The sequence below is a fragment of the Manduca sexta genome, chromosome 20 (genome assembly GCF_014839805.1).
Source record: "Manduca sexta isolate Smith_Timp_Sample1 chromosome 20, JHU_Msex_v1.0, whole genome shotgun sequence".
Classification (NCBI taxonomy): Eukaryota; Metazoa; Arthropoda; class Insecta; order Lepidoptera; family Sphingidae; genus Manduca; species Manduca sexta.
The window spans coordinates 8,902,151-8,927,837 of record NC_051134.1 but is presented as its reverse complement, the minus strand read 5'-3'; the positions used below and the strand labels follow the sequence as shown (position 1 = coordinate 8,927,837).

Genomic DNA, 25,687 nt, shown 5'->3' with positions numbered 1-25,687 from the left:
ATGTCAAAATGTCTGTAATAAAATATTCCGTTTCACACATGTGTACATCTCCAATGTTGTTCACAAAAGATTTTTATAAAAATATATCTATATTGCGAACAATATTCACAAAATGAAATCGAATTTATTACACAAAATTATACATCAGATAATTTTCTAAATGTTATGTATTCTTTTCATATTGACTGCCTCACTGACGTAGTCGTAGGTATTGCATGCGCGGTAAAACTGCCGATTACGCCCTGAGGTCTCGGATTCAAATCATGGGCCGGCAATGCAATCAGAGACGGCGCGAGCTCATGTGCCGCTCGTGTGCAACAAATTCCTTGGCGCTACCTAAGAGATAATGTTCTTTAATAATAATTTGTAATAACTTATTAAATCAAAAGGTATTGTGTAAAGTAAAGAAGCCGCTGGCCGGCCTTAGCACGGGCGCAGGTTGCTTGAGAGCGCCAGTGCCGCGAGCGACGCATGTCTCTTTGAAGGTGTCGTGTCTGGCGCCCCCCTAACACACTGCACCCGTGTGCACACTCTGCACAATAGGTAAAGTCGCCTCTGAATGTAATTGATATAGAGTTTTTCTACTTAGTATTGCGTTCGACCCCAGTCACATCATGGGACGGAATATACAAAAAGCAAAAATTTGGTGCACCTCTGCCTACGCCTTCAGAAATAAAAGTCGAGAATGAGTATAACTTGTATGTGTGTATCTGCGTGACGCAGTTAGTTATTTGGTTGCCTACGTCTGCCGTGTTGAGATCTCGGGTTTGATTTTGGGTTGGATAAATTGTATTTAATATTAGCCCGGAAGGTCGGAATCTGTGACAGATATAACAATAAGCTCGCGTTCCATGACACCGAAAGTAATGTAATCCATGGCGAATAATGAATGCACTAGTTGCACGTCTGTTTAGGCGCCGATTTACCCCTTAGATCTCCCTATAAATTATAATCCCCCTTAAAATTCCTTTCGGGAATAAAAGCCCTGTGTGCGTGTGAAATTAAGTATTGATCTATTTCTTTGTACGTCTACGGTCTTCAATACATTAACAACACATTAGCATAGCTCATTTAGTAGTTACGCCTATATTGTTGTTACCGGGGTTAAGGACGGCCACGGTTACGGCTTACGTGTAATCCGCCGAAAATACAAACAAAAATAGAGAACATCATGACAGGAAATAGACTAGTGATAGTCCTTTAATGGACTATAAATATTAATGAATGTTCTATTCTACTTTCATATTAATTTATTGCCTAAATAAATAAAATTTCTTTATCTTATTCAGCCTACCGATGGAGGAGTCAGAACGTCCATTAACTCAATTCTCAGGCATATTGTCACTAAACCTATGGTGTATTCGAATAAATTACGACGGCAAATAATGTGTAATAACTGTTCAAATTGAATAATTGTCCTAGTACTGGTTAATCACCGCGTTGTATTACAATTAAAATTAATAAGTAAAGTCTCTTCTCACTGAAAGCTATAGTTTAAGATACAGACATTAACACTTTTACCAAAAACTTCATAATTTTATGTGTAACTTAATTAACAAAAGTCTCTAGATAATCGAGTGGTGGTGATATGTCGAGATGTAAACGACGCCACATCAGCGTTATCTACTTATTTAAAATTCAGATAAAACATTATTCCCTAGCAAATCTGTTCAGCTGTTTCTGCGTTTACTTCTATCCAATATCCAAGCATTTTGACAAAGTTTTGTATTATAATATTATTAAGACAAATTTTTGAATCAGACGCATTTACCTAGGTTCACTTATTAAAAATATTTGTACGAATATCTAAGAGCTGCGTTCTTCAAGTTGTTTTTAATGGTAGTTTAAAAGAACCAAGCTATGAAAACAAATACAATTTTTATAAGTCTACAATCAATCAGTATGTGGAGTTAGGTAATAGTCTCTACTTCGCACACTGCAAGAAGTGGAACTAGTTTAAATTGCCCCTGGCAAGCTGTATTCCAAAGTAATACGCCTCACTTCATCAGGCATACCTGCATATACAAATTACAGTACTGTACAGTAACATATAGTTTACTTTCATATTTTTCTGTAAATTTTAATTGGGTTTGGTTATATAACCTGTTATTTCCCTCGGGGAATTCCAGGCGTGATTCCTGATTATATCGCTTACAAATACTAATTATAGCATAACTTTCTTTGATAAACCAACATAAATAATAAGCGGCAAATTATGCGAAGGCCGCGCGAACTATCTACCTTATGACTAAGAAAATTTGCCGATGATAGCAGAATGATTGTAAATTATAAGACACATCAGTTGATATCTATTTACAATGACATCCCCTGACAGCAAAATAAAAGAATTCTTCCGGAAATTTACTTTAATCACATATTTATGTGGCTTGGCAGACTTTTGGATCGAAGATCTAGATCTGCCAACACAATTCATCAAGTGTTACGATACATTCTGCAAGATTTTCAATAATTTCCTGTATTTATATGTCATAGCACAGATACTTTCGTTGTTCACGCAACACAACCTGACGGAGAAGCAGAGGAATTACCAGCTTATGTTTTGCGTGGCGCATCCTTTCGTAGTGACCTTCCCTACATTGATAGCCAAACATCGGAAGAAGTTACAGAGTGTGTTGTTCCGGCTTGTGGTGAGCCTAAAGCTGGTCTACAACGACCTGGACATCGAAAGGGAAATGATAAAAAGAATTAAATTTTATTTGTTCGCCGTCTCCGCCCCCTTTTGGATTTCTATGATTTCCTATTGTGTCGATTCATACGTACAAGTTGTAACATCCGGTAAGCGAGCTTACTATTGTCAAGTAAGTAGCTATAAGTGTTTTTTTATCTTCAGCATGGTACCTACATATCTAACTGTTTAGATAATCAGTGCCGAATTTATACTATCCTTGAGTACGACTTCATTTTTGTCGCCTTACATGTCTTCGGCGCCGATGCCTATTTTGCGGGAGCAAAATGAAGGTCTAAGATTGCAACTATGGCGCTCTCTAGGCCGCGGCCTTTACGGCCTGTTGACAAAACCGGCACTGCACTTGAAGAGAAATATAGTAGACTAGCTTTTGCTCGCGGCTCCGCCCGCGTTATAAAGTTTTTCAGGCTAAAGTTTTCCGTTATAAAAATAGTAGTTTCCCGGGAGCCTATGTTCTTCCCAGGGTCTCAAACTGTCTCCGTACCAAATTTCATCTTAATACGTTAGGTAGTTTTTGAGTTTAACACGTTAAGGCAGACAGATGCAGCGGGGGACTTTTGTTATATTATTTAGAACTTTTTAAGTGAAACAATCCCGTCATACATCATTGTTGCATAACTTTAACCGTTTACGCAGCGCAGGCAACGGAAGCTCTCAAAACTCATAATTTTCCCCGTTTTTGCAACATGTTTCATTACTGCTCCGCTCCTATTGGTTATAGCATGATGATATATAGCCTATAGCACTCCAGGAACAAAGGGCTATCCAACACAAAAAGATTTTTTCAGTTCAAACCGGTAGTTCCTGAGATTAGCCATTACTGCTCCGCTCCTATTGGTCATAGCGTGATGATATATAGCTTATAGCAGTCCACAAATAAAGGGCTATCCAACACAAAACGAATTTTTCAGTTGAAACCGGTAGTTCCTGAGATTAGCCATTACTGCTCCGCTCCTATTGGCCATAGCGTGATGATATATAACTTTGAGCACTCCACAAACAAAGGACTATTCAACACAAAAATATTTTTTTCTGTTCGAATCGGTAGTTCCTGAGATTAGCCATTACTGCTCCGCTCCTATTGAATATAGCGTGATGATATATAGCCTATAGCTCTCCACGAACAAAGGGCTATCCAACGCAAAAAGAATTTTTCAGTTTGGACCGGTAGTTCCTGAGATTAGCCATTACTGCCCGGCTCCTATTGGGTATAGCGTGATGATATATAGCCTATAGCACTCCACGAATAAAGGGCTATCCAACGCAAAAAGAATTTTTCAGTTTGGACCGGTAGTTCCTGAGATTAGCCATTACTGCCCCGCTCCTATTGGGTATAGCGTGATGATATATAGCCTATAGCACTCCACGAACAAAGGGCTATCCAACGCAAAAAGAATTTTTCAGTTTGGACCGGTAGTTCCTGAGATTAGCGCGTTAAACAAACAAACAAACAAACTCTTCAGCTTTATATAATAGTATAGATAGTATAGATATGGGTTCTAAATAACTTTATAACCTTCCATAATATTCGTAGAAATTGTGTTACCCAATTAATGACATTTTAATGACAGACCGTGAGTCGTAATGCCTATTTTATAGTTAAAAAAAACAATTAAGTGATTTGCGCACTGGCGTAACACTTTATTCCCTACTGAGTCTACATAATAAATTAATGTCTGATCGATAAGGGGTAGGAATGTGCTGCGTGTGCGCAGTACAAAACCCGGCAATCCTCCACCACCTTAAAGTCAATCATGCAGGTCTTTTACATTGTTCTTAAATAAGGACTTACTTATTATCTGGCTCTTTTCGAACTGCTGCTTTTCAAAACAGCGATTAAAACGTATCTTCCAGGTACAACATTCAACATAATGATACTGGCGTGGCCGTTAGTTGACGATCACTCCGTAATAGCCAGTTTGGCAAGGTTCATCTACCACATCATTTGGATATTGTTCGAGACGCGAGTCACCGCGGCCTACGTGATGGTCATATCACTGACCACTTGCATCAGTTATCAGTACAGGAACTTGCGAAGTTATTTCGAAAGTATACACCATGTTTTCGAAGAAGACTTAACGCAAAAGGAGAAGGAGAAGAAATACGAAAAATTGTTAAAAATTGGTATACAGGCGCATTCGGATACTTTAAGGTAACGAAAAATAAATATACAGAAGATATGCTTATACTTTTATTCGCCAAAGAATAAATAGAGTCCTAGCCAGTGCTTTCATTTCGCGGAGGGGGTGAGTCTATCGCCATATCAGGCAAATGTACCACTTGTACGCACTTGTCTACAAGTGGAATATTCAATTCATTCAATTCAAGGCATTGGCTTAGCAATAGCTATAGGCTACTGACTCTAGTAGCCTTTGGTTAGGTTATATAGTTCACTTATATGATGTATATTTTTGTTGTACATATCTGCGTTTATTTCTTAGAATATCGATGTATTAATTAAGTGTTCTTTCAGAGTCACAAAGGACGGTACTGAAGCGTGCAGCGCCGTGCTCAGCGCACAGGTCTTGTTCAATACAGTGTTTCTGGTTATCTTGATGTATCAGGCTGTTGTAGTAGTAAGTATAGCAATAGATAAAAATACGTTGCCGTAGTTTTGCTCCTAAAAGGTACAATGCCACTTTTCTTTTCTCCTATAGGGGATGTTGGTCATAATATCCATTATGCATTTTCCTTGACTATGTAAGTATTACAATGTTTTCATATTTGTCAGAACGAGAACCGTTCCTTAGTGAAGATGTTTTCGACGCTATGCACGGTCATAACTCTGCTCTTCAGCACTTGGTTCTTCACATGCAACGCTGGAGACGTCACTTACGAGGTACAAGATCTCAATTCTGTTTAGGACGGACTTTACCTAAATTCTCAGATCAAACTGAATAAATTCATAATTTGTCAGAATCGGTGATTATTACGTAGAGTTTTATCCAAAGTAATGAAGCCACAAAAGATTTTTCTTTTATTTTCTTTGCACTTTGCTAATATTCTTGTTCAATGTTAATTTCACATATTCTACATATTTTTTTAATAGTTTAGCATTTAATCTTGCAGGCGTCTCTGATCGGTACAGCAATGTACACGTCCGGATGGCAGAATTGCAGGGGACTGTCGTCTTTAAGCATCAGAAAACTACTCGTCATCGCCTTAGCCCGTGCACAGGTTTTGAAAATAAAAGTCACATTAAGTAAGGTGGATTTTGCAACGTAGAGAAACTGAGAGACCTCAGCAAAGTAAAATAATGCTACACTTGCACGTTATTTTTCATAAAAAATTGTATTTCTAGATTCAAGTGTCTACCGATTTGAATCTGTTTTTTTATTTGCAGGAACCAATAATCCTAAAAGGTTTTTGGATTTTAACATTATCACATCAGTCGTTTCTGTCGGTAAGAAATATCTGGTTTCAGATTAAAGTATTATCCAGTAGATGTGTACTTCGATAGACTTTTTAATATAAACACTTCAATTGTTTCAGATTGTTAAATTTTCGTATTCAATATTCTCGCTCCTGTACTAAACACTTCACCAGTATTGAGTCCGTATTGTAAATTTAAGGAAGACACTACCAACGCAAACAAAAATACAATGTTACCCCTAAACTAAAACGTATTTTTAAATTAAAAAACAAATTAGGAGTAGATACATTAGTTTGGAGTCAATTTTAATTCAATCCCAATAAATAACATTAGAAATTAATTATGTTGTTTTATTGTACATTTCTTTATTCTTTATGTAATGTTATTTCTATAACAAAGCCTACAGTACGTAGTACCTGCCTATTTAGTGAACTTACGTATAATAAGTTATTGATAATAAGTAATTAATATTATTATTTATTTATTAGCACTTCGTATACAAAAGTATACAGGGGGACTTAATGACATAGGCATTCTCTACCAGTCAACCTTAGGGTGGTGCAGAGATAATCATGGTAGGTGCATGAAATGAAGGTAAGATATTCAAAATATTCAGAATAAAATAATAATTAATAAATATATAGATATATAAATATTATTATATATACTTAAATAGAAAAATAATATATCAAGAACTAAGGTTGTGATTCTTCCGCTTTATTCGAAAGTATTATAATTGCCGGACGCTCATTTTGAACGCTAGCCGCGTAGTGGACGCCCTGATTTCGAGGGGGAGTTAATTTCACATAAGAATGGATTGAATAGTGAAAGAAGAATGACCGAACTATGAGGGGGACGTTTGGGAAGAAAATTATTATAAGAGCGAAAGTTCCTGTTATGAATGCCACAGATATTGGAAGTTTGAAGATAAATAAGTATAATCATGTCAATCGCGTGACAGCATCGCTGCAAAATATGGCCGTGGGCAATCTTTTTAAGATTTAGCAAAATTGGTAATCTGTAATGTATGATTCTAATAAAATCATAAAATAATAGGGTATTTTGGTGTAAGTATGTGAGAAAAAAACAAACATAAATAAGATACTTTAAACAAAAAGTAGTCGGAAAATAATAGTTTCAGTTCATAAAATTATAAAATAAATGTTGAAATTCAATTCAAAGTTTTTTCATCTGTTTTACAAATAAGCGAAATGAGTAACTCCGTGACATGACGTCATCAAGTTAGTAAACTACTGAAAGTGTCAATACGTGTTCACTATTTCTAATTTATCGAAATAAACAAATTATCGGAGAATAAATTTGGATCTCTTCTCGCAAGTTGTAATCAAGTTTTCCTCAAAGTTATATCAGTTGGCACTTGAATCCACAATTTTTATATTAGTAAAACGTCAAAAAAAATTATTTATTTATTTATTTATTTATTTATTGTTTCTGAATATAAGAATACTAGTGTATTCTTACATTCCGGAACAACACACCAATAATAAGGATAGTAGCTCATTTTAGTTGTAATAATTTCCTCTTTCTCTATGCACAGCGTTGTTACTTGATGTTTACTGTCGAAATGACGTCAGCAACGTGGCCTCTGGCGTTTTCGTTTATTTACGCGGGAAAATTTCAAATGTAATATTTGCATATATTTTAATGGCACTTATTGATTGAATACTTTTTTTTTATAAAATTTCTAGTGGTATTTTATCACCTTAAGATTAATTTGAGACACTTTTCAAAAAAGAGTATAATACCCTAATCAACAGTGCGCCCTAGACACATGTCTGTCAAATGTTGCACCCGATACATGATACAAAATCAGGGTAACGAGGTGTAAATATTTTGTGTTTACCTAATTACTATGAAACTAAACGTCCCTTAAATTAGGGGCCAACCATTTAGGGCCCCGGGATTCGAGGGGCAAACGGCACAAAAATTATATATCATGAGATTGGGAAGGTGAAAAAAAAAGTAGTTTTGTGTGAGAGAAAACCATTTTACTTATAATTTTCTCAACAGCTATTATTATAAATCACTCCAATTATTTACCATGAAATGAATACTCAGTTATTAAATCAAATTACAACATAAGTAATTTGATAAATTAATACGTAGCGGAGTTAATTACTTATAATATCTGTAATTAATAAGGTAGTTATAATATTGTAACAGCTAATATACGTTGATGGCATCTAATAATTTCTATAGAACTATCGCTAATACGTAAGGTCAGGGGGCTTAATTCTGTCTACGGGGGAATAACAATCTTTTTCCAATTACAGGTGTTCTAATCGAAAGACCGAGAGTTTCCAGCCCTCACACCCACCACGACAATTTCTGGTAGTCAGGATTAGCAGTGGCACGCATTATATGACCCTGAGCGGTGAAGCTCGGCGAGTCTCAGAATACACTAATCTATATCCCGCAACGAAGTTATTCAATTAGAAAGATAGCGAGGCATTGGAATTAAAGCCGTATGGGCTACTAGGGGATTATTGACTTTATTTACCTATATCTGTGTCAAGACTGTCCCAAATTTTAAAATTGAAGTATACTTAACTTATTAGCGTTCATCTTCCTTTTTCAATACTTGAGTAAGTCAATATTTACTAGGAGGTTTCCTTTCAAAGTAGTCCTTTCGAATAGTTTTATTTATTTATTACAACCATATAAGTAAGTAAATAACGTAATCGTCTGCTCGTACCCCGTAAGGGACTATTTCCAATATACTATAGAAGTACCATCAGAATGTAGAAATACAACTTGCCAGGCACTGCCCTACGCTCGTCACACTGCGTCATAGGATGTCAACACCAATATTCGCAAACAATACTTTAAGAACGCACAGTGCACCCGACGTCGCAGTGTTGGGAATTTCATAACTTTCTTTGGCTTTGTTCAACTTTGTTTATCTGGCAGCCAATTTAAGTAAAGACATACATATATCATTATAGAGAACAAATATATTATACCTACCTATGTAGTTTATACTAATATTATAAAAAGGAAAGCTTTGATAGTTTATTTGTAGGTTTGTAGGGACTAAAATCTGAAACAACTAAACCGATTTTGAATTTTTTTCACTAATAGGAAGCTACATTTAGACATTTTTTTTTCTCTGGGATTTTTTTTTTCACGCATGCGGACGCGCGAGCCAATCAACAATAAAATTGGTTAAGGATTGGGCAGCAATTCATAATTCGAATATTGCAATGTACTTGCAAAAGCTACCCCTTATAAAATTACATTAATTAACTCTATCATGTGAAGTAATACCTAAAGTTTAAATCCACTGCAAGCGACGCTGAAAACTATAAAGTTTAAAATTTTTCCTTAAATTCTTATATTGTTGCCTTTATTTACAATACATCCGGTCAAAAATCAAATATGGTTTCGATAATTAATTTGATTCACAAACAGAAAAGCCAGCAAAGGATCTTCCACCGTTAGTTTTTTTATTGCTTTGAATGACGAGACGAGCTTGCCGTTCGCCTGATGGTAAGCAATACGACCGCCCATAAACAGTAGAAACACCATCGAACACCTTGAATTACAAAGTATTGTTTGTTATTCCACTGCGCCATCCTGAGACATGAGATGTTAAGTCTCATTATGTCGAGTAGTTACACTGGATACAATAATGTTACGAATTTATCTATGTGAATAATAGTATAGCTTCACATACTTCGCAAACGTGTTACAATTAGCTACACACGCCTACTCAATTACACAACTGCTAGAAATTACTTTAAAAGTCTAGCAAATAATTACAAACCTGAACAAACGCGAAGACTCTCATCGTTACCGCAATGGCTCTGAAATATCCTTGGAATAAATCAAAAGAATGGTTCGGGAGGATTGTTTTCTGGGCCTACCTTTCGGGTTTGCCAAACTTTTGGATAGAGGACCTGAATTTCTCTAAGCATTTTATGAAATTTTACGATAAATACGCTAGAGCACTTGACATAATATCATGCATATTCGTCCTGTTGGAACTTCTCTCAGTGTTTACACAACATGAGCTATCTAAGAAACAGCAAACCATACAGATTCTATTCTGTGTTGGTCATCCGTTTCTTTGCTTGTATTCGGCGTTGATGGCTCACTACAAGGAGAAAACGAGAGAAGTGCTTCTAGAGCTAGTAATAACCCTGAAGCAGGTCCACAACGACCCCAACGTAGAGAAGATGATGATAAAACAGTGCAACATGTATTCTATCGCGTTCACGTTCAGCTGTTTTTGTTCAATGCTGTTTTATTGTGTTGATTCGTTAATACAGGTGTTGAAAACTGGTGAGTTTATCAAACACATTGGTATACTTTATATGTCGTGAAAATTGTTAAGTATATGTCCTAACCCTAAGGCTGAGCAGGTTGAGCGATTACGCCAAACTTTTTGGTTACCTCTCGGCGATATTTGAGGCGAATTAGACTGATAAATAAGCCGAAATTATTTTGAGCCCTTGAAAGGATGGTCCCAGAACTGCTTACTGCATATCTCTTTTACTACTTTCTCTTGCTGTTTAAGCTCGAATCAAACACGAATAATACGGGGAATCAGGATATTTTGCTTTGATAGATTTTTTTATATAACTGAAAGTTGTTTTCAGGTGTAACATTTAATGTAGTGATACCGGTTTGGCCGATCATCGCGGATAACTCAGTTGTAGCAAATGTGGCTAGAGTACTCTACCATATCGTCTGGATAATATTCATGGCTAAGGTAGCGTGTGTCTACATCATCGTGATATCGTTGAGCACCTGCATCAGCCACCAATACAAAAACCTTCAGAAGTACTTCGAGAGCTTGAATGAAATATTCTTAGATGAGAATTTAAAGCAAGACGAGAAAGAAGCTAAGTATGAAAAGAAGTTTAAGATTGGTGTTAAGGCGCATGCGCAAACTTTACGGTAAGCAGTAATAAGTAAACCTTGTATCTTTTATGTGGTTGGAAGGAATGGAATCTCTGTTAATCTTTAATACACGTTTTTACAGAGTTACAAAAGAAAGTCATGAAATTTGCAACGACGTGATAAGCGGGCAGATTGTGTTTAATATAATCATGTTAACAATTATAATGTATCAGACATTCATAATGGTAAGTATTTGATTTATGTAGAACATCTTTATAATTTGTAGTAATTATCCGCTTGCTATTTAGTTCGACAAGTTTGAAAAACAAAGAAAAGATAGACTATGAGATGGCAGGCAATTACAAAAAATAATAATTTTCGTATACCATCCCTATTTCTTACGTACAAGTCACAAGCAAGTTGAATTAGTGAACGTTGTTTGTTGTTGAACATTACGTGTTTATGTGTTACCAGTACGACAACTCAGTAAAGGCTGACTTGTAATGAATGAAGTAAATCAGTACCAAACAGCACCACGGAATGGATTATCGTTTTTATTTTCAATTATGGTCATTTTTTTGGGATATATCTTTGTGTAGGTTCTGGAGGCCACGAACTGGCAAGCGCGGCGTCGGACGTCCACCCACGCGGTGGACAGATAACCTCATAAAAGCCGCAGGAAGTCGCTGAATGCGGGCTGCTTCTAATAGGGCGATCCTGGAAATCTTTAGTGGAGGCCCATGTTCAGCAGTGGACTTCCTGCGGCTGATGATGATGATGATGTATCTTTACAGACTAGGGAACGTTCGTTGGTAAAAATGATGTCCACGGCAACGACAGCCATGACCGTTTTATGCAGCACCGGGTTCTTCATGTGGAATGCTGGAGACATCACATATGAGGTAAAGTTTTTACATACACAATAAACTGAGCAATAACCGTAACTGATGTCGAGGTTTTATTATATTCTTAATAAATCTCTCGACCGAAAACTTACCAAGACTTAATATATTTTCATATCATCAGGCGGCTCACACTGGCACATCAATGTACTCGTCGGGTTGGCAGAACTGTTGCAGACAATCTTCTATACGGGTCCGGAAATTGCTTGTAGTTGCCATTGCTCATGCGCAAGTACTTACTTACCTATTATTTTCTACTTAGTTCTGTCTCTAGTTGTTAAGCATGTCCTAAAAGGTTATCTGAAAAAGTGTTGTTAGGCAGCGTTCTCGTTTGTTATATTTGTTTCTCACAATTTATCATTTAATCTAGTTTCGGAACCCACTAGATCTATATAAATAGAAGTTGATTGCCTCATGTAGGTATGTAAGAACAGCAATTGAGAATTACGGCTCGACCGATTTGTCTAGTTCCCTGATTCGTATGTGTCAGAACAAATTTTGAATGATAGAAAACTGGAAAATTTGATAATATTTTTGTATGAAAATCCTTGTTTGCAAATCCTAAGTTCAAATCACCCAAAAAATTTCAATATTTTTTTTGAGTGTTGGGTTAGTTTCTGCTTGAAATATAGGATATATTGGACCAGATACGGCGCTGTTGTAGAAATCTAAAAAGATATAAGTTAATTTACATAAAATACGCTTTATGTATAACGCAATTTGTGGCAAGACAATGTCTGTTGGCCAGACTAATTTCATTTAAAGTTAACTTAACCGCTGCAATTACCATTGTACGGAAACAAGGTAATCTCGGTGGCGTAGTTGTATGAAATGCATGGTTCGACACCGCTCTGACATTCCGGGTCCCAAACTAGGTTGGTCAAAATGACATTGGTTTTTCTTCTCAGTATCAGCCCGGAGACCAAAATTTGTGGCCAATGGCGATATGCTTGATCCCTATTACATCATGGTGTTCATATTATTTTCTGCGCATATTTCGTCGTAGTTTCATTACGCCCACTTTCTTTCTCGAAGCCTATAGTTTTTAATAGATTAATGAATATAACCACTGCTTTACAAAATCTCTTGGAAAAAATTTAATGCATTCCTCTTCAACTACACCCTTAAAAGAAAATCAACAACTAAATGAATTAAGCGATTACGCTCCATGCAGCAAGTAATAAAATGTTATTTCTGGTAAAGTTTAAGGTCGCTTGGGCATAATGTTACCTATCAACTTATTGACGGGCGCCGTGGCAAGCGGCAAGGTTATCATTTAAGCCTATGGTTGAAACAAACCTCGCCTCCACCTCCGCAAATGCTGATCTTCTGTAAGGAATCGGACCTTCGCTAACACAGTTGTAACGAATATTTACCTATGTTTCGTCTTTGTGTGTAATGCTGCCGGAGCGTCTGCCAAATACTCTTCTAAATTTTCCTTGTTTTTGCGGAGATCGGGTACAATTACCGGTACCGCCTAGACTTGGTGGCTGGTCGGTTATGTTGGAGTCAGATTTACGATGCATTGTTAATAAACCCAGAGATGGAATATTTTTGGCGGCTGCTGGTATTAACATAAACATTGGGGCTACGTAAGTACTTAAATAGTTGGCAGTTAGTCAGTCATTAATAAATATTATGACTACCAATTGGAAAAGTGCTAATAAACTAGTTATTATAATCAATAATTCTCCTAGAAAATTTTACTTTGTCCACTTCTGCGTGCGCTTTCGCGGAGGCCAAGCTCTGCATCACCACCGGTAAATGGTCCTCATTAATACTCTAGTAACATCATCTACCACCATGTAAAACATCATGCTTCTGATCTCTCTCCGTTCATGCCAGTTTGTCGTCTCACCGTGCTATGAGAGTGAAGGAACAGAGTGCACGTGTGCTTTATAATATCTTTGACGTACCTGGCTGATCTCCGTTTAGATTGGCCGCCGTGACCGAAATTCAGCTAAGAAGGGATTTATTCAACATCAATATGCTACGTAGGTACGCTGAATAACGATGTCACTACAGTTTCCTTTTGCTCCGTATACTTGTTCATGTTGAGCCCCGCGTCGCTCGCCGCTCGTCACAAAACCCGCGACTCGTGGCGCGCAGTTCATAATGTACACTGTTGCCCATCGCGCCGCAATACCCATCGCCAAGAATAACAAACTCAAGGCTGGCAAGTCTGGGGCGTATGACCGCACAGGACAACTGGCGTCCTGTCAACTTTTCAAAAACCCTCCATATCAATTACCCATTGCACTCGCAGTGTTTTAACCGACTTCAAAAAAAGGACGAGGTTCCCAATTCGACGTGTATTTTTATATTTGAAAGAATATACTTCTAGATTAGTCTCATAAAATTATATGTATAAGTAATGTTAAATATTTTTTTAGTTTGCATGATTTTTAAGGCAGTTTAATTTTTCGGTTATTACTTAAAATAATGTTAAAAATCTTTCTTTTTTATTATAGTACTAAAAATATAAAAGTAAGAAAAAATAAAGAATCGTATTTAGCGCATTTAACGGCAAATTTCACATTTATTCTTCTATTTAGTAAATACAAAAATGACGTACTCGTATCTATCTAAAAATTATGTAAAACTTAATGTCTAGCCTCTATGTCGCAGAGGTGGACATTATTAAGCAGTTTTTTTTTATATAATGGCGAAGTTAGCACAGATCTCGCTTTATATTTGGACTAAGGAGGTATTTTAAACTCAAATATCAGGATATTTACTACTAGAAATGCCAGTTGTAAAGTATCACGAATAAGAATTTTATGAAAGGGTCCTATAATCATACGCTGTTAGATTTCATTTTAACAATAGGCATGGTAAAATCGCCAGATAACGCGAAAATTCCGTCTAGTCTTTACAAGCTCCATGTAGTATACAACCCTGGATGTTATTGATATAATGTTTACCCGATGTTGCGCTCATCATACCAAAGACTGCACGCACAAAGTGCATCACTTTGAGCAAACTATTCATATTAGTAATCAGGTGTAAGGCTTGGACTCGCTTGTCGCCAAGAATCTAATCAGAAAATTCAATTTCAAGCGCCTTAGCTTTGTTTAGGGGGAGAACACACAAAATATGTTGCGTCGTATCATACGGAACCACCGAGCCGCTGAGCGCACATCTTTATAAAAGCCAGGTTTTAGTACTTTAACTCATGTTTTTATTACATTTAAAAATATGCCACTGGTAAGCTTAAAAGTCGAGAACGCCGCACTACTCTGATAATCGGTATCTCAAACGCGACCAAATCGCACGAATTAATTGCGATTCGTATTCATTCATTCAACTCAGCCACAGGAAGTCCACTGCTGAACATAGGCCTCCCCCAAGGATCTCCACGTCGACCTGTTGGAAGCGAACTGCATCCAGCGACTTCCTGCGACCGTACGACCGTGCGACCTGCGACCGATTCATACCTATTGACAATCAATCGAATCAAACAAACCAAATATGAAGTTAATATTCAGCATCATAATTATATTTTCATCTTTCATCTACGCGTCAAGTGAGTGTTGTCCAAGGGTTAAAATAGAATATACAGTAAAACACGGGGAGAGTTGTTCCTCACATGTTAGCGGTGGTTACCTTCTGGAAAATGAATGGGTTGGCTTCTTCTTGAGCCGGCCGAGGTGTATAGTGTCAGTGTGTAATGATGGGCGGAACTATCCCGGCGTTTACTGCGGTGTATACTCGTGTAATATATTCGGCTGTAATTGTGATCGCGGTTGTGTACCCGGCTCTGGTGCATACAAAAACTTTATGAGGATTTATTCAAATCATGTGGAAAATATTAAAGAATTTGCCACTAAATAATAAATAAAAAAAATTATAACGCCTTCGAAAATCATTAAAATCCAAAAAAGAATTAACGTTAACTAAGTATATACTGATTACGAATTTTGGAGTCGGTGCTCACTTGATATTGCTAGATAAATATATAATCAAACAAAGTTCTAAAAACTATATAGAGCGGACATTAGGAAGATTCTCATACAAAAATTTTGCGCTTATATGATGGTTATAATCTACGGTGAAATAGTAAAACAACAATGTAAAATAATTCATATTATTTCCATGTCATGATTTGCACGTTTATAATGCGAATATTAGCATATTTTCTGTAAATATATTATTTTTGTATTAATATCTAAGAACGCTGTGACATACTGTCATACGGACATTTCAAATATGACAGCGATTTATTAGCAATTGGTAATAACTTTTGGAGCATAAATTTGGCCCTTCTGTCCGGTCTATAACTAACTATTGTTTAATGTCTTTGTAATCAAATGTTTATTGAAATTAAACTAATTTTCGGATTCTATCGCGGTTTTAGTATTTTATTTTCTCCCGACGTTTCGTAGACTTTGCAGTCTTCATGGTCACGGGGGGGACTGGGACATGAAGGCTGCAAAGTCTTCGAAACTTTGGGAGAAAATAAAATACTAAAACCGTGATAGAATCCGAAAATTAGTTTAATTTCAATGTCTAACATTCGCGTAAACATAAGAAATCATTATCAAATGTTTAATTTTAATTAGTCATCGACTTCAAAATTGGTAACTAATATTATATAGGTAATATTAGATAATATTATTGGATTTCAGTGGTTTTAAGGCGATTTAATTTTTTCATTATTTTTTATAGTTTTGACATGTATCGAGTTATTTTACTATTGTTTGAACAGTTAGGCTTAGGCCACGTAATGTTCTAGAAATCATGGAGACTATAATATTATTGTAACTGCTATTTGAAAATGTATTTATGCCCTGACAATAGATTTAATTACAAATTGGCGCTATGTAACCCTAGAATAAATAAAACATTATCTCCGTTAAAAAGCTTGTATCTCGCTTATGTCGCAGTTATTCGACCACTGCAATAAGCAATCTTATAGATAAATTGTTCTGTAGTGTTACAATGTTTAAAATTTTATGTTTAAAAATTTAAATTTAATATTCGAAATATTTTTTCTAAATATTGTCTTTATCTAAGTTTTCCGTAATGTAATTGCCATTTTAAATGTAAATAAAACACTTTATTATTTCCCGTCCAAGGCTCATTGCCCTCAAATACTCTCCTATCTCCCCCGTTCAGTTGATTGAACCCCTCTTCCTACACTGATGTACACGAAGTCAGAAGCGCACGCGCAGTCAGGAACAGTATTACGGACTCTACATCACACATGTATCAACTGGAATTGGGTTTATACATTATATTTAGAATGATCAGGAGATCAGGAGAGGTCAGGGTCGCCGGAGTCCGATGGATGAGGGCGGCCCAGAACCGGTCCCTGTGGCGCGCAATGGAGGAGGCCTATGTCCAGCAGTAGACGATTCAAGGGCTGAAATGATGATGATGATTGAGAATGAGTAGCCACTATTTGATATTAGTAATTATGAGATATTTTTTGTACGGAAACAACCAAGTGACTCCATTGCACCGTGGTAAGCGTAACGTTAACGTTGAAGGAAAACATCGTGAGGAAACCTGCACATCTGAGAAGTTCTCTATAGGAATTTCGAAGGTGTGTGAAGTCTACCAATCCGCACTAGGCCAGCGTGGTGGACTAAGGCCTAATCCCTCTCAGTAGTAGAGGAGGCCCGTACTCAGCAGTGGGCAAGTATATAATACAGGGCTGATATTATTATTATTATTAAGCGACGTAGAGTCCACATAGTGTCGACTGATGAGATGACGGTTAATAGAGATATGGCACAAGAGACTGCGCCGATTCCTTACAAACTAAGACCAGAAAGAATGTATGAAGGAATAAATAAAAAATCTTTATTTTAAGAAAAGAAAGAAAGAAAGAAGAACAATTTATTTGTCACAGACTGACATGCATAGGTACAAGCGTATAAGGGGAAAAAAATCAACATTATAAACAAGTACGACTAAATATCAAAACTAAACAAAAAAACATCTGGGAATATCAAAAATAAAACAATACGAAAATCCCTAAAACTGCATAGGCCTTGACAGGTGACCACTCAGCATGATGCTGTGTTGCGGCGCGAGCGGCGGCACAATCCTGGTTTTCGGTGGTCACCTTAACTGACGTGAGAACGATAGCAAGCCTCCATAAAAAAAAAATTATATACTTAAACATTACGACCGGCACAGTGAACGTGCGCGGACGAGCAGTCCGGTCGCTTGAGTCACTAAGTTGGATAATAATAAATCATTATCAACAAATTACAAGAACAAAAACTGTGAAATAGGACAAGTGTTCTGGATAATTACTTGGAAAAGATCGTATTTGTGTACACACACTTGATCCATCTGTATATTAAGGTGCGTTCGGATAATTTCGGACGGTTTTGCGATGTTGCGAGTATTCTCGAAAATATTTTTTTTCTCTTAAAATATTTAAGCGGTACCGGCATTTTATACATGAAATTGGTTATTATTAATGCTACTTTATGTGATTATTTAATCATCTTCCAATTATTAAAAATAGGTGATAATATCTGTATAGAAATTTAAAACCCTTAGAAAAGATCGGACGTTCGCAGGATAAAGTTCGGACTTCGTTCTAATAACGCTTATACAGCTAATATGATAAGGTCTACAAAATCAAGTAGAAGTCCCGATCAGTGTTAACAAAAGAGAAATCCACTTTTATTGTTTCACTGCACACATCACTCTTGTTCTTGGTCGTAGCATCATCTGTGGTATGTAGGGCAGGGAAAAAGAAACAGCGTAGCCGCCTAAGTAGCTTAAACTAAAAAATAACCATAGTTTCGTGGTATTTTTCGTTATACGATCTTACCCCGTGTCCGATCTTACCCGAACGCACCTTACATTATTCCATCTTATAATTATGCATTATCCATAAACCACTGCACCCCGCTGGGAAATCAATAACAACGGTTACTTAACTTCGCCCGAGGGTCATAAACATTGTGTAAGTACCTATAAACTTATTTAAAAGTGGGACATGTTTTTGTGCCTCTAGCAAGTGTTTTTTCATGTGTAATTTAAAATTTTCTTTTCTTTTAAAATTATAATACACTAAATATAGCAAAATTAATACAATTATTGAAAAAAAATACAAAAATAAGCGATCTTATCGCTAATAAGACTTATACTTCCGCGCTAAGCTCAAAAGTGGTATCACAACAAAAAATCTTGATTTTTATGTCAACAGATAGGTTAAAGAAATACCCATCCAATGAACTTACCTAAGTAACGGTATCTTCTTTAAAATTTGTAAAAAAAAAACCTTTAAAGAGTTTCTCTATCTCAGTTTTACATACAAAACTATATTAACAAAACTTCGATTATCTCGAAATAAGGTTTCCCTGACATACCGCTTTTGCGCTTAGCAGTGCAGGATACAGAGGAGAAGGGAGTGTATGTATACTTGAGGAGAGTAAGTATAACGTGTGTCTGGAAAAAAATATCTTTTAATACAAAATTCACACAAATAGTTATTTAGATCACGTTTAAGAGTGAACCTACTAGTGGTAGGTCTCTCAGATGTGAGAGTCTGCCTGGGAAGGTACCACCTCAATGTTTATTTCTGCCGCCAAGCAGCAGTGTGTAGTCACTGTTGTGTTCCGGTTTGAAGGACATTGTAGCCAGTGTAACTACTTGACATAATAAGACTTAAAATCGCATGTCTCAGGATAGCGGGCGCAGTGAGATACCAAACAATACTTTATAATTTAAGCTGTTGGATGATGATTTTACTGTTTATGGGTGGTCATATCGCTTACCATCAGGTGAACGGCAAGCTGACGAGCTTTCGTCAAAAAAATGTATTATGAACCTTATAAACACACGTTCTGATGACGTTGCAATGGACATTGCTTAACATTGAATTTCTTAACATTTTCGCTTATAACTTTTTTATTTATAGTTCTACGACAAAAAGTTACTGGACCAAAGTTGTAGAGAATTTAATTTGCAACAAAAAATGTTTATACATTTTTTTTGTCAGATAAATAGTTTAAGAGATACATCGTAAAAACCATTTCAACCCCTATTTTCAAGATGGCGGCCGTGGGACAAGGGTGGCGACCCCACAAACTTGGTTTTAGCTTTACACTGACCCCCCCTACACTTCAAAAAAATTAAATTGCGTCCTCTAAAAAACGCAACCCCAAATGTAACTTTTCAATGGACTATATATTTATAGTTTATTGTAGAAGAATATTGTTTTAGTTTAGATTTTGATTTTATTAACCTACTATTACACACACACACAGTATTACGAATATTATCTCGGAAGGGGTATGCAGAGGTGCAACCAAGGCACCCACTTTTCGCCAAGTGTGTTCCGTCTAATAGTGTGACAGGGGCGAGCCTATCGCCATGTCGGGCACAAATTTCATACTCCGGGCTGATACTCAGCAGAAAAATCCAAATATCACTTTGCCCGATCCGGGATTCGAACCCAGGATCTTAGAGCGCTGCCGTACCGCACATGCAGTAGAACTATGCCACCGAGGCAGTCTACTATTATCTTCAAATATTTTTTTTCTGATATTGACATTCGCAAAACAATCGCAGAAATTTTGCGAATGCGAATGCGAATATCCAAAAATATGCGAATATTCGCGAATGCGAATGCGAATATTCGTTACATCACTATTACAGTATTATTATAATTTGTGGCTAAAATTTATGGATAGATTGCTGCAAGTATTAGCAGGAGTAAAATGTATTTTTGATGATATCATAATTCAAGGATCTTCAGAAAATCAACTCTTGGCAAGACTACGCTAAGTTCTTAAAAAATTACAAGAAAATAATTTAAAATTAAATAAAGTGAAATGTAATTTTTTTAAGAAAAACAGCAACTATTGGCGACACACGATTTATAAAAATGGTTAACATAAGAACAGAGACAAAGTTAAAGCAATTCTGGACGCCGAACGCCCTAAAAACATTGACGAACTCAGAACATTTCTAGGCATGGCAAATTATTATAATAAATTCATATCAAACTTAGATTCAATATCGAATCCCTTGAATTCTTTGCGAAAGAAAGGTACAGAATACGATTGGACCATGAGATGTCAAGAGAGTTTCGACAAGATAATAAAAGAAATTATCGGTGGAAGGGAACTATTGCACTTCGATCCCAATAAACCAGTAATACTCGCTACAGATGCATCTCCGACAGGACTTGGTGCCATTCTGTCACATAGAATGCCTGACGCTCATGACGGCTCCTATAGACCAATCGCATTTGCATCTTGTTCACTCACATCAAGTGAAAAGAAATACAGCCAAATTGACAAGGAAGCGACGTCTATCTTCTGGGGACTTAAAAAGTTTTTCAATTTCTGTTACGGAAGGAAGTTTATACTAATCACAGATCATAAACCGCTCACTATAATATTTCATCCCCATAAAACATTGCCGGCAATGACTAACGAGACTTTCACTACGCCCGTTTTCTATCTGGTATTGACTACATGATTGAATACAGAACATCGAGTGGCAACAGTAACGCAGACTACTTATCTCGATTTCTAGTAGATAAAATAGCCTTGAATATTATAACGCAGCGTATTTTAGAGAAACCAAATGACCACCATCACAATTGACCGGAAAAAGATAGCTGGAGAAACCACGAAAGACATGGATTATGACACCCTGATGAAAGCACTGATGACGGGCACAAGTGTTGAAAGATATGGCTATAATGACAACGAGCTTACTGTGCAAGATGGGTGCTTTCTAAAAGGTACCAGGGTTGTGATACCGGCTAGTCTGAATCACACAGTACTAAACGAACTGCATAAAGGTTATTTGGGAGTTGTTAAAATGAAATTTCTTGCCGATAGTTATGTTTATTGGAAAAATATAAATAAAGACAAAGAAAGTCTAGTAAGTAAATGTCGTGAAGCCGATTCAACCAAAACCAACCAACACCGGTAGGATTACATCACTGGGAAAAACCATCTGGTCTGTGCCAGAGGGTACATATCGATTTCACAGGCCCTTTTAAAGGGCATTGTTTACTTATAATGTTGGTGCATATAATAAGTGGGTGGAGCTTATACCGACGAAGGTTACCACTAGCTCATGGCGTAGAAAAAATATAAAGGATTTATTTACAACATTCGGAGTACTATTCACCTTAGTATCGGATAATGGTCGACAGTTTTTATCAAATGAATTTCAGTCATTCCTGAAGAATATGAAAGTCATACATAAAACGTCAGCATCTTACCATCCAGCTACTAACGGAGAGGCAGAGAAATTCGTACAGACGATTAAAAAGGCATTGCGCGCTTCCCGTTCTGGGCCTGGTACGATACATGAGCAGCTACGAGACATCAAGGAACATTTGCTAAGGACCCCTAGCGTCAGCAGCGGCAAGAGCCCATACGAGCTAGTGTTTGGTAGAGGAGTACGCACCCCTCTACTTGTCAAGTTCAGAGGGAAGGTAGCGTGACAGATGGCGAGATCACATTGAGGAAAGGAGAGGAGAAGGAAATTGGACGTAAGGTGCAATGTAGGGACTCTACAGGCCGTGACAAGTGGGAATTCGGCAGAATAGAGAAAGTCCTAGGCCACCTGCACTATTTAATCAGAACAGAGAGTGGGGAAGTTCACAAACGTCACGTTGACCAGATCCTGGACTTACTTTCTAAAGAATAAGTACAAATTATGTTCATTTGAGGGGGAGAGAACTGTTGTGTTCATGACCCTTCTATGGTAACTGGAAAGGAAATACATGTCTGACGGTTGTCATTATAATAAAAGAATAAATGAAAATGTACATACATCGATATATATTATGTACTACGTAATATATTTGGCGTTCCGAACATTCACTGTGTTCAACTGAATTGAACTGCAATCCATTCAAACTGAGTTTAGTATAGTCAATAAGTATTCACAGCTTGTTGTGTACGGAGTGGCGCTCATGATATAATTTATTACTTTTGAGAGCTTACGTTGCGCACGCTGCGTAAACGGTTACAGTTACAACAATAATGTATGACGGGATTGTTCCTCTTAAAAAAAAAAAAACAAAAGATAAGTAAAACAAAGACACCAACCACATATGTCTGCCTGACTGAACGCGCTAAACTTAAAAACTACCCAACGGATTTAGATGAAATTTGGTATGGATTAGTTGAGACCTTGGGAAGAACATATGCTACTTTCTATTCCGAGCAAATATAAAGCGTAACTTTTATAACGGAAAACATTATCCCCAAAAAACTATATCACGCGGGCGGAGCCGCGGGCAAAAGCTGATACTTCATATGGACGTTCGTGTCTATAGAATATACGTCAATGTATATATATATATATATGTATATATATCAGGCAGGCAATTGAAACAACTGATAATGCTCGTATATCGCTATTACTACAGGTTTTAATTTACATGTACAATTAATACACTAGACAATAAATTTTGTTTCTTCAACAAGTTGAACTACAAAGATTAACTTATTGTGAATAAAGAAAAATAAATACTTACATTACACTTTGTGTATAGATAAATCAAAATTTTCAGTTTATCAGATACTTTTGTGGCTGATTACTTACAAACGTGAGTTGAAACTAAATTATAGTAAATTTCTAAATTCAACAGAATCCTGTTATCATGCGAGGTCTTGGGATCATAGAGTTGTCGCACCAATCTTTTGTATCGGTAAGTACAATCAGTAACAACGGACATACGGACAAAAATACAAATTAGAGAGTATTTTTTTTTTTCGTTTTTCCAGATCGTCAAATGTTCTTATTCACTTTTTTCACTGCTGTATTAACAGGAAGAGCTTGCTGTATTTACGAGAAGAGGCTAAGGAATTCGGAACACAAAGAAAAGTCACATACCAACTAGGTATCAATAATATATATAAAATTAAATATATATCTGTTCCTATGGATTCATAAATTTTTATGATCAAAATCAGGAATAAACTTTTACAAGTAATATTTTTTTCTACATTTCCGAACTTCAAACGCCTTCGAAAAGCCCAGTTAGGTAGGTATTTTAGGTATACCTACTTCATTATTGAGTCAACGAATACTGCATATGATGAAACGCCCTATGTCTGGGCCTAAGGGAATGACTACCATTGTTCCCCAATGCATTTTTGAAATAAACAACGACAAGTACGAGTAGGTAGTAGGTACGGATAAATATCAGTCAAAACTTTGAATTACGAAGTATTTCATGGTAGGTACTGCACTATGCTCGCCACGAGGGAACTGAATATTATTATACTGTATTTAATTAATCAAAATAAGTATTAGGCATAAATAAGTGGCCCACCAAGAAACACTTGTATCTAACAACTAAACATCTGTAACATAAATAAAATAACACTACAATTACTTAGATCAAATTTAAGTAATAGGCACAATTAAAATACAAATTTGGTGTACAATTTTACTAATTTAATTTACTAATAATCGTTGGACAGTACACGTTAAATCAAAATCTGTTACGGTATTCTAGACACTAACATCGCTGAGAAACACACGCTATAAAGATGGCAAGCTACGAAGGAAACAAAACCAAAGATTTCTTCTATAAAGTGGCATTACTTACCTACCTGTTCGGTCTACCAAATTTCTGGATCGAAGATTTTAAGCTGCCGAAATGGTTTATGAGATCATTCGACATTTTCACTAAGATTATAAATAATGTTCTTTATTTCTTTATATTAATGGAGATGATAGCATTTTTCACCCAAGAAAACTTGTCGGAGAAGCAAAAATCTGATTTATTGGTGTATGGAATTTCGCACCCTATACTTTACAGCTATCGCGTATTTATTTCGTACAAGGAAGATAATTTAAGAGCAGTGCTGTTGGACCTGGTTGTTACTCTGAAGAAAGTCTACAATGATGTGAAGGTGGAACGGCAAATGATTAAGAAGTCGTTGTTGTACTCCTCAGCCTTGGTTTTCAGTTGCATTCTAGCAATGTTTTTTTATACTTTTGATTCGATTTTGCATGTTATCAGAACAGGTAAGTTTGTACTACTTAATAATATTATTATAAGTAAATAAAAAAAAATAAGTAATTTTTAACTTCTAACCTACTTATTGCCTCCTTAATCACGACTCGCTAGTTCGAATTCCAAGATCGGGCACTCGTTTATGCGTGAATTTTTAACACCTATTGCATGGACTAGTCTTTAAAATGAAGTCAAATTGTTTCTACAATATGTGTGAAAACGAATTCCGCCAACCACACAGCGGAATAGGGACAAGTACACGAAAAAAACAAAAATTGCTTAACCTACCACTTTTATGTGCAGTTTCTTTTTAGAAGAGGCGGCAATTAAGTTGTCACTTGATGGTATGGAAGGTACTAAACACAAATAGCAAAGATATGGTTAATACATTTCCGTGACTCAACTAGGAGCAAATCTTAGGATTACCTTCTTTTCAAGCTAATCTTTATAAATATATGTCACAACAGGGATAATTAATAAATGGGTAGATACCATATGTTTGAAGTTTGTTTTCCATTCTAGGCAGTATCTATGACTTTTGCCTTTTCGTAAGGAAAAATCAAAAACTGACTAACTTTTCTTTAGTTCTCGGAATGCCACTTAAAGCAGTTGTTCTGTTTTTGAATATTTATTTTCAGGCGCCACTTTCAACGTAGTAATAACAACATGGCCGAAAGTAGAAGACAGGTCTACCTTAGCAAACGCAGGACGAATCGTATTCTACATATTATGGTGGTTCTTCATGAGTCGTGTATCTGGTGCCTACACTACAGTCATATGCCTGACAACGTGCCTCAGTCATCAGTACACGAACTTGCGAAGTTATTTTGAAAATTTAAACAATATTTTCGAAACTAATTTTGATCAGG

At 36.4% G+C, this 25,687-nt stretch overlaps 1 protein-coding gene across 1 annotated transcript; it reads left to right on the top strand.

Moving 5' to 3' along the window:
- The first annotated feature begins 2,279 nt into the window (after positions 1–2,279).
- On the top strand, positions 2,280–24,710 carry LOC115448142. Its single transcript, XM_030175457.2, has 15 exons — positions 2,280–2,796; positions 4,562–4,859; positions 5,181–5,283; positions 5,439–5,546; positions 5,777–5,884; positions 6,051–6,110; positions 6,200–6,234; positions 9,874–10,385; positions 10,703–11,003; positions 11,089–11,191; positions 11,741–11,848; positions 11,973–12,080; positions 23,442–23,501; positions 23,578–23,693; positions 24,315–24,710. Exons 1-14 carry the CDS (start codon positions 2,319–2,321, stop codon positions 23,617–23,619), a joined length of 2,424 nt encoding a protein of 807 aa, XP_030031317.2. The 5' UTR covers positions 2,280–2,318; the 3' UTR covers positions 23,620–23,693; positions 24,315–24,710.
- The last annotated feature ends 977 nt before the right edge of the window (positions 24,711–25,687 follow it).